At 36.2% G+C, this 10,589-nt stretch overlaps 1 protein-coding gene across 2 annotated transcripts in view; it reads left to right on the forward strand.

Moving 5' to 3' along the window:
• Positions 1-9,464, forward strand: part of pla2g4ab (phospholipase A2, group IVAb (cytosolic, calcium-dependent)) — a 44,644-nt gene extending 35,180 nt beyond the window's left edge. For both annotated transcript variants that reach the window (XM_020933356.2, XM_020933357.2), the window contains exons 18-19: positions 566-723; positions 4,183-9,464. In XM_020933356.2, the coding sequence (XP_020789015.1) occupies positions 566-723; positions 4,183-4,341 (317 nt within the window). In that variant the 3' untranslated portion in view covers positions 4,342-9,464. The remainder of the gene's footprint in view (positions 1-565; positions 724-4,182) is intronic.
• Positions 9,465-10,589: the final 1,125 nt, after the last annotated feature.

Consider the following 10,589-nt stretch of genomic DNA (forward strand, 5'->3'; position numbering starts at 1 on the left):
CTGCTGGCGCGGTCAGTTTCTGTTGGACTTAAAAAGGACATGACTCAGTGGAATATGAGTGTTCGTTCTGTGACAGAGGGATCTGCTAATAGTTAGTCTGTTCTGTGCTTCTATCATGTTGGGGATGGTTCATGTTAAACTTTTCAGAGATTATACGTCTGCAGGTCATGTATATATGAATGGACATATATCCTAGCCTAGCCTAGTGTTGTGGCGGTGAATTACTTACTAAGGCGATGGCGGCAGTGTGCGTTGAGTCGACACAGAACTATACTTCAGCCTTTAACTGGCAATTCCAGGGCTGAAATTATCCTATTGAAGGTGTATGGAGACAAGATTTTTATGTTATTTAGGCTACAAGAAATACATAGTGCAAATCAGTTCCCAATTTTACCCTCAGTTTTGTCCCCCGAGATCTTGTGGCGCGAGATCTTGTCCCATCTCGAGCTGCCCTTCTTCTTTATTGAATAATACTGCCCTATAGAATGCAGTGTTGTCATCTGAAACCCAGCAATTGTCACATGAACCTTTATTGCTAGAGACTGACTTTTGTATGTATTTGTAGGTGTTCCCAGAGAGACGGAGAAGGAGAAGGAAGCTGCAGATTTTGACATCTTTGACGATCCAGAGACGCCATTTTCCACTTTTAACTTCCAGTACAACAACAAGGCCTTTACCCAACTGCACGATCTCATGGAGTTCAACACCCTCAACAACCTGGAGGTAACGTTTACAGACAAATACAACAACAATAATTACAATGTTTTCAAAGCAGGAGTCAGAACACAGGTCAAATGTTACGCAACATTGACTCTTATGAGCGTTAAGCCATGTTAGAATGTTGTGAAAAACATACCTGGAATTGTGTTTTGTTTCATTTACACATTCATCCATCCATCCATCCATTTTCTTCTGCTTATGCGGGACCGGGTCACGGGGACAGCTGTCAAAGCAGGGACTCCCAGACTTCCTTCACCCCGGACATTTCCTCCAGTTCCTCTGGGGGAACCCCAAGGTGTTCCCAGGCCAGAGAGACATAGTCCCTCCAGCATGTTCTGGGTCTTCCTCGGGGCCTTGAGGCTCCCAGGAAGCATCCAGAACAGATGCCCGAGCCACCTCAACTGGCTCCTCTTGACATGGAGGAGCAGCGGCTCTCCTCCAAGCTCCTCTCGTGTGACTGAGCTCCTCACCCTATCTCTAATCTTGTCCTTTTGGTCATTACCCAAAGCTCATGACCATAGGTGAGGGGAGGAACGGAGATTGACCAGTAAAGCAAGAGCTTTGTGAAAGTAAAGCATAGCAAAGCTCTCATTCACATATGTGTAAGTAATCCTTTATTATTAGTCTGTCCACATCTCCAAAACCCATAATGTTCTGTTCCACCTTGTGATGTCATGAAGTTGTAGTTTCCCAGTTAACATCTACCTTTACGTTCAGAAGAGATTCGAAATTCCATAGCTGAAATGATCCAAATGATTCTAGTGAAGGTGTATGGAGTTTAAAAACACATGACACCACATGACATCACAAGGTGGAACAGTGTTTTCAGTTTGAGAGAAGAACTCTAGAAGAACTCTGCATAAATCTGCAGGGTTTGTGTGTTAAACATGTGTGAATGAAACAAAACACAACTCCAGGTCTGTTTGTGATGATGAAACAGCATTATAATATGGATCAGAAATCCACTCGTGTGATTCTGCAGAATTCCACTAAACTAATACAGGAATCACCATAAATAAATTGCCATGAAAACACAGCATTTAACTACTGACATTATAATAACAGTCTACCTTGCACTTGCAAAACACCTGTAAAGTACACTGTGGTCATTATTCATTCACTCCATGGGCAAGGCAAGTTTATTTGTTTAGTGCAGTTTATCTGTGATCAATACAAGCGGAAAAAAAGGTGAGAGTGACTAACTGAAAAACCATCTTGTGAATGTCATTTTATTTGTGAGAGGCTTGTTTAACAGCTCAAATCAGCGTACATGTGATAACTCCAACCAAGTCAACTCTTTCTGATCAGATTGTGTTAAAATAAAACTCTAAACTAACTTGAGTGACAGAGCTGCAGACAGAGCAGTGCCTACAGTTAGCATTGCAAGAAATTTAGTACAAAAATTATCCACGAGAAGAGCTGGATTTCAATTTGGTTTAAATTTCATTAACTAAACAGCTGTAAACAAGATATTTTGTGTTGTGCATACTTTTCTAAATATCAGTTTTAAATATATTAGAAGATAAATAATTGCAAATCTCTGCAGTTTGATCATTTAAGATTTTTTTTTTTAATGTAATTTCAATTTAGTGTATTGTGTTGCCCTAGTAACCTGCACTACATATCACTATTGATCATTTCACTCATAAGATTTGCAGATGGGGGACTTCTGTACAGTCGTAATTTTATTGTAATTGTGCAATAGTAGAAATTTTAATAAAACCAATTGCCAGCGTGTACTGTTAGTAAAAACGATGAAGGTGTGTCAGTTGTGTGAGGAGTTAATGTAACCTTAAACACACTGAGTCACTTCCACTGAGTAATGATGAAAGTTGGTGCAGAGTGTATAATCTGGGATGACCTCATCACATTCAGAGCTTCCTCCTTGGGTAATAGTAAATAACCCAAAGTGTAATTTACCAAGAAAAAAGTGTATTTAAATACCAAATAACAGGTTCAGTTCAAGCTCAAAGGCACTTGGGCTAAAAATAAGGTAATGGCTATAACATGTGCTTCACCTGGTTTTAAAACAGTCAAGATAATGACAAAACATGACATACAATTAGCTGACATATTCTAAGTATCTGCCAACCCAACCCAAGCCTTTGCTCTTCTCTGATTGGGGAATCGACTTGACAACCAACCCACAAAAAAGCATGTGAAATTGGTGTAATTGTGAATACATTAGTTATACCAGTAAATCTGAAAAACATCTTGCATACATAGTACTAGTTAAATTAATACAAATTTTAAAAATCTATAATGCATTAGTAGTTTCTTCAATATTGCCACGTGATTCTACACAAGTTAAAATGTTTTACAACTCTAGACAAAGTAGGAAGTTTTGTAGAACACAAAATACCTGATCCCACAGTATGATGTCACCAAGTGGTCATCCAGAAAGTCTCCTTTAAGGTTTAAAGTCCATACATCATCCAGACATGGTGTCCAAAAGTAGTTGAAAATTCATGATCAAAAATATCAATACTATTTAAAAAAAACACTTGTACAGGACATAATTTGACCTTTCCTTTACCGTTTTTAGTAGGGGTGTAACGATATCCAAGTGTCACGATACGATATCGTCATGGTATGAATCTCACGGTACGATATTTATTGCGATATCGTGGGAAAGCTCACAATACGGTGGGGAGGCTCACGATTAGGGATGTAACGATATCCAAATCTCTCTGTACAATATTTTTGCGATATACATCTCACGGTACGTTATTTATTTCAATATTTTGTGGAGGCTTGCAAAACTGTTAATATGCTACTTTTTCCTGTTAAAATGCTTAGACAAGACTTAATCCAAAGAATTAAGATTTAAAAATGCTTAAAACTGTTATTTCTTCATATAGTCTACACTGAAATGGAGCAAAGGATCATGGTCTATGTAGTTCACTCTGTTGTTTGTTTTAGCTATTGCTGCACCATAACTCTTCATTTAAACAAAGAGACTTGTAATTCGATATATTGTGATGGTCCACGATATTACTGTGAGAACTCTGACGATGTGACGTCACGATATTTCGGTTATTGTTACATCCCTAGTTTTTAGAACGATCTTGAGCTGGAACTAGAATAAGACCACATGGTAACATACTAATATTTTTAGGGGTGCACCAGTCTGAATACATTTGCATCCATTTTGTCTTATTTTATTTCTGTTTAAAGGAAATAAATGCAGTTTTCAATCTCTGCACTGGTATCAGGTATCGACAGATATAAAGCTATAGTATCGAATTAGGTATCAAAACTGAAATATTTTGTGTGGAAAATTGTTAAAGTTTTTTTTTTTTTTATCATTGTGGTATCAAAATCAGTACAGAGCCTATTCCTTAGTATCAAAATAAACTTGGAATTTTAGTGTTATGGTGACACCAGTGCATTATATACCGTAGAAAATTTTAAATATTGTATGCATATTTATACTGAGTCATTCTGTTTTGCTTTTTGCAGGTGATTAAAGAGTGCATTAAAGACTGCATCGTGGCCCGTAAGGAAACCCCCATGTGCGGCGGTCTCCCTTTCTCCCTCAGCGCCATTCCCAAAAAGAAGTTCGTCAAACGGGACTCCCAAACCAAACCCTGGAATAACTTTGAAAACAACAAACAATAGTGGGGAAAAAAATCCAGAATTTTTGTGAAACTGAACTTTAGTTTTTTACATTGTTTCTGCTTTTGAAACAAGAATACCTGTGAAACTTATCTTGACGTAGCATATTTGCACAGCTGCTGCAAAAATGGTTACAGACACGTTTCTGACTGGAGGTACCACGGGACTGAATTGTTCTTATTATTGACATGAGCTGATTATAGACTTTTATGTCTTATGCTCTTTTACATTACTTTATATGGCATGAAACTGTATAATGCATTTTTTTTAATCAGCTCTCTGGAAATTGCTTTTTGGGGTCTTCCAATAGCTGTGAGGTCACCGATGTTTGCCATGTTTTAGCATTGAATATTTTTGATTTCCTGTTACCATTCCAGGTCGACCAGGTGTACTGTACCGATAAGAAAGGGACCAAAATATGTGTTTTTATTTAATACCTTTTTATTGGGTTATCACATCATTTTTGGAACTTAAATTAATAAATGTCACAGGAATTCAAATTTAAATATTTGGTTTTGTGTGTAAAACAGTGCCTACCTTAAGAAAACATTAAAACGCAACTGTGAAATATTTAAAAATTGCACATCATAAAGGTGCACTGTGTAACTTTTTCCAGTGGAGGGTCCGTCATCTGCTTGTTTTCATGGAGATGCCAAGGGGTACCTGGATGTGCCACTTGGTATGGTATTAAACATACATATTTCCATGGAGGCAAACAGGTGACTGGTCAGATCTGTGGAGAGGCGATCTCAATTCTAGAAATAATGTGTGTTTATCAAGGTATTTTTGAGAAATAAAAACAACTGTAGTTGAATAAATTCAATACCATGGGATGGCAGCGTCTCAGTGATTAGAGCAGTGGTCCCCAAACCCCTAGCCAGGCTGGCGCCACCTAGTGCCTCCTCTCAATTTCATTTCTCCCCAGTGACTAGGTCAGGAATCAGAATACACCAGACGGTTTGCAAGAACCCTAGAAGTTGTAGACCACGCTCCGGCCAATCAGTGAAGAGCTGTGAAGCCATGACATTATTGCCCTTCTTCCTATGGGATTTGGGAAAAGCTTAATATACCAGTTAGCCCCGTTAAGGCGCATTACATATGTCACAACCAAATAGCAGCGTTTGGTTAAATAAAAAAGGTCAGATGGTTTCCATGAAGTGAAACCGGCTGATGAATCAGGCATCAAACCCCAAGGTTGTAGGATCAATTCACACTTGGACCAAGTTCTGTGGTTGTGTCCTTAGCCAAAACTCATTACCCAACTTTGTGGTAATGCTAGTGGTAGTGGACCTCTCACCAAAAAGTTCCACAGTGCACATTTATGTTACAAACTCTATGCAAAAGTCTTTATTCAATCTGCAAGCTTTTCTAGATGTTTTTGTAATATTCTATATTAGGTGAGTCAGGGTATTTTTTGGTTTAAACTTTTGCACCCTTGTCTTATTACCATACTGAGTGATTTTTATGATTGAAATGTGTTTTGTGTTTCCTTTATCTATTATTCTTAATCACTTTTGAAATAACATTACCTGTATTTTCCCCAAGTCATTCAAGTTCATCTGAAACAGTAGGATACCCATCAAAACAGTATAAGGGCTACCGTGATAACTGGTCCAAACTTGTAATCCGTTTTAAATAGCAGAGGAGGTAGTCACGAGATGATCTTACCCCGGTGGAGACCTCAAACGCCTCATGTTTACCCACCTACAGCACAGGCGCGCCCACCATTTTGGAAAACAACTGTGTCGCCATGGAAACGGACTCTCACTTTCCCCCCATGTGTGCGATGGGGCAGAGGTGCGGTCCCTGATGGTTTAACTTCAAAGTGCATTTGACAGATTAATATGTTTTTATTTAATCATTGCTCCGTTTGATGGGATAGTAGCTGTGGTAAATATTTATCATAGTTTTACATCAGTTAAGTGGGAGATTGTGGGAAAATGCACAAAACAAAAAGTTGGAAAAAACAGGAATTAGTGGTGAGTTTAAAAACAGAATCCCTCTACCAGTGTTATCAAATATCAATTACATCCAAAATGCTGGGACAGTTTGCACACAAGGGAGGCATTTATCTGACAGTTTAAAGGCTCTGTATTAAGCTTTAAGTCATGTTAGAATGTTGTGATCTCCTCGAAAACATGGAGTTGTGTTTTGATAAATTCACACATAATGTCAACAAGGGTCAAATCTAGTCTAAATTACACAATAGTTATGAGTAGATTAATAAAAATTATTTACAACACCTTTATGTAGTTAAAAGACAGTATAAACTGTCTGAAAATGTCTTCCTTGTGTGTAAACTGTGCATTTTGAATGGAATTTTCCTTTCCTTGTTTCCTTGTTTTAAAACCCACAGTTACTTCCTGTATCTTCTTTGTATTTTTTCTTGTAAACTTCTTTTCCTCAAACTTTTTTTCCTAAACTTAACTGAGGTAAAACTGTGATAAATATTTACTACAGGCTGTGGTGGAAGAAGTACACAACAGATACCAGAGCAAAAAAATACTCAAGAAAAAGTATCACATGAAAAAATCTAATTAAGTAAAAATGTGAAAGGACCTGTTTAAAAATGTACTTAAAGAATTAAAAGTATTTCACACGATTTTGAGGTCTTATGAAGCTTCAGATCTAGTGATTTTCTAGCTGTTTTTCTTTGTGTATTTGTGTTTGCTCAAACTATGAATGTGTTAAAAAAATAAACCCTCAGCCTTTTTTAGCAGGTCTCAGACAATCATAAAAAAATATTTTTACTTTTCAGTCCAGTTCAAAAATGTAATGGAGTAGAAAGTAAAGATACCTGCTTTCAAATGTAGTGAAGTAAAAGTAAAAAGTATTCACTTGAAAATGTACTAAAGATACCTAAAATGTGTACTTTTACTTTATGTTATGTTATGTTCCATCACTGACTACAGGTACTATCCTATTAAATAAGAAAAACATGAAAATCTGTCATACACACTGTAATATGTACCTCTTCAAAGCTAAAGTGAATGTACATGGTAGTTAATGGTAGTTAACGGTAGTTAATGGTAGATAATGGTAGTTAATGGTAGTTAATGGTAGTTAATGGTAGTTAATGGTAGTTAATGGTAGTTAATGGTAGTTAATGGTAGTTAATGGTAGATAATGGTAGTTAGGGTATTAGGTAGGGACTTTTAGTGATCTTTCACATACAGATCCCAGTGCTTTGAAATGGTACAATTATATGGAGATGACTGTTTCTGAAGAGAGTACAACTTCTGATATTGTTGTATGATAATAAATTAGACTTTTCTTGAAAACCCAAATTGAATGTAATTTTGTTCACGTGTACACTTTCTGTACAACCACTGAGAGGTTTGTAAATGAATGACTAAGAAAACATTCTTATTTAAATAATGGGACCACATACATATACACATACACATAAATATACACATACATGTATATATACACATACATGTACATAAACACATACACATAAATATCCATACACATGTACATATACACATACACATACACATAAATATCCACATACATATACATATACACATAAATATACACAAACTTATACATATACATTCAAAAGATATTTGAAAGATACTTTTTACTTTTACATATGAGAGCAGGTATCTGTACTTTATACTCATTTTTGGACTGAAAAATAAAAGTATTTTGATTACAATCTGAGACCTGCTGAAAAGGCTTATGAACTTACTTTAACACATTTGTAGTTTGAGCAAAGAAAAATATACAAATAAATACTAAATAAAAATATCTATTCCATTGTTGTCTCAAAGTCTTCACAAAATGCTTTGACTTTTTCCTCTTCAAATACGTTTTTAAATGGGTATTTTAATACTTTTACTAGTATTTTTTGCTCCAGTATCATCCAGTACTTTTAGTTAAACTTTAGTAAGAAAATTGTATACCACACTGTGAAACATTTCAGGCTATGCCATAATATATCCATGGTGATGAGCAGAAATATTTTGCAGTGCAATTTTAAAGGGGCACTGTGTAACTTTTGGGTCCACCACTTGCTTGACTCCATGCTTTTTCCCCCCCTGAAATGTTCAACAGTATGGCATTTAATTTAACCATCTCCATGAAGACAAGCAACTCACATCATCAGGCCAAGTTACGGGTCAGATCTGTGGAGAAGTGGCCCTGAGCACAGTAATAATGCATGTGTTCACAGTAATTTTAAGAAATAAAAACACCTGTAATTGAATTGATACAAGATATATCTGTTCAATGTCATAATGTAGGACACGTCAGGCAAAGTAATAACATCATCATGGAGACAAGCAGAAAAGTTACACAGTGTACTATACAGTCATTTTGAGAGGCTGGCATAACTTTTTGCAGTGCGTATGTATGTGTATGTGTGTTGTATGTCTGTTTCATGTCTAGTGAACAGTCTGCATGGCCCAAATCCTATAGACTGGACTGCGGTTGTTTGCATTTGTCAGTGGAATTTCTCACTTTCCCCCTGCAGCCTGAGAAATCACAGGAATCTGACACAGAGCCTCCAGCGCTTTCACTATTCTCCCACTGTGGAAATGTACAGACACCATTTACCATTTACAACAAGCCCAAGGTCCTTCCATACGACTGACTGGAACAGGCTTAAATCAGCAGAGTCATGACTACTGTGTGGATTCTTTAGTTTGTGGTGGATTCTTTAGTTTGGGGCTGAATCATTGTTGGTATTGGGTTAGTAGTCATCTTGAAATAGCTGGTTCTAATAATACACATAAAACCTTTTATTCTTATATCCTCTCTGACCATAGACTGTACAAAGAAGTGGACTAAGGGAATGTGAGTCACCCATAGTGTTTGGCTCGGGTCAAATGAAGCTCACGAGTCTGGCAGTTATATGAGCGGATTTTGAGTTGATTTCTGATTAGGAATAGGAATTTATTTACAGACAAAATAGCAAAATAAAAACACCAGGAGCGGGTTAATACAAATATTCTAAGATCAAAATGAGGCTCACTGCAGTTGTTACAGAGAGAGGAAGTCAGAATATGGATGGGGTTTCTTGGGGATTTGTTGTATTTTTGAATGAATTGTAAAGAATATTTCGCTCAAGGGTGCTGTGTTTGTATGAAATTTGAAAATAAAATATTGATACTTACTGATGTCATCTACATTCCCTCTGTCTGAAGCTCTGTTACTCAAGTTAGACTTTAATCTGATCTTTGATTCAACACAGTCTAAACACAAAGAACTGATGTTGCTGGAACTACAACAAGTGAGATGATTTGTGCAGATAAGTTTCTCAAAAAACATTAGTCACCAGTTTTTCAGTTCAGTCACTCTCACCTTTTTGTTAAAAATCTAACACCTGAACAGGACCGTGAACACTTGTATTAATCACAGGCTCCTGAAAATGTGCTCTTTAAATCCAGTTAGTATTTTTTCTTGAGTTTTCAGACAAATTTTAAACTTATTTGGTAAAGTGTGCATTGTGTCACCATGGCAATTGCTGACTGCGGAACATTCTGCCATAGACATACAGGCACCCCCAACGTGATGTCAGTAAAGTAAATTAAACACATTTTATATACACATATATATATATATATATATATATATATATATATATATATATATATATATATATATATATATATATATATATATATATATATAAAAACACAAATATACCTACTATAAAACAAAATATTACCAAAAAAAAGTTACAACAAGATGAAAATGAAATGTAACCTTTTTAAAACAGACATTCCTATTTTGTCTGTGACTAAATGTAGTTCTTACTCAGATGTTGAATGAGCAATTACCCCATCATTCTCATTTGGAATATTCCATATATTCACCAGCTCTGTTCCAGCAAGGTATTATTTGGTATAGTCTTGATGCATTAATTGTAGTTTTTTTCTTTTACATGTTTTACATTTTTGGATTGGAGTTTTATGTTTTATGGCTGTTTTATGACTGCTGCAGAATCATAAGTGAAGGGCGAGAGAAGGAGACTACCACTTGATGACATCAGCTGGTGGAACTGAACAATGTTTGCCTGCATCGAACAAACAAACAAACAAAAACAATGCTTACTCAAACATGCATAAAATAGAAAAAAGCTCCCTAGGTGAACCAACATTATTATACATTTAAAGCTCATTTAAAGGTGCACTGTGTAACTTTTCTGGTAGAGGGTTCAGCACCTGCTTGTCTCCATGGATATATTACTGTATTACCTTGATTATTCTGCAATATGGAAATAAACTTGTCACTAAAAATGG

The sequence above is a fragment of the Boleophthalmus pectinirostris genome, unplaced genomic scaffold, assembly GCF_026225935.1.
Source record: "Boleophthalmus pectinirostris isolate CB_2022bp ecotype Guang Dong unplaced genomic scaffold, ASM2622593v1 HiC_scaffold_7, whole genome shotgun sequence".
Taxonomy (NCBI): domain Eukaryota; kingdom Metazoa; phylum Chordata; class Actinopteri; order Gobiiformes; family Gobiidae; genus Boleophthalmus; species Boleophthalmus pectinirostris.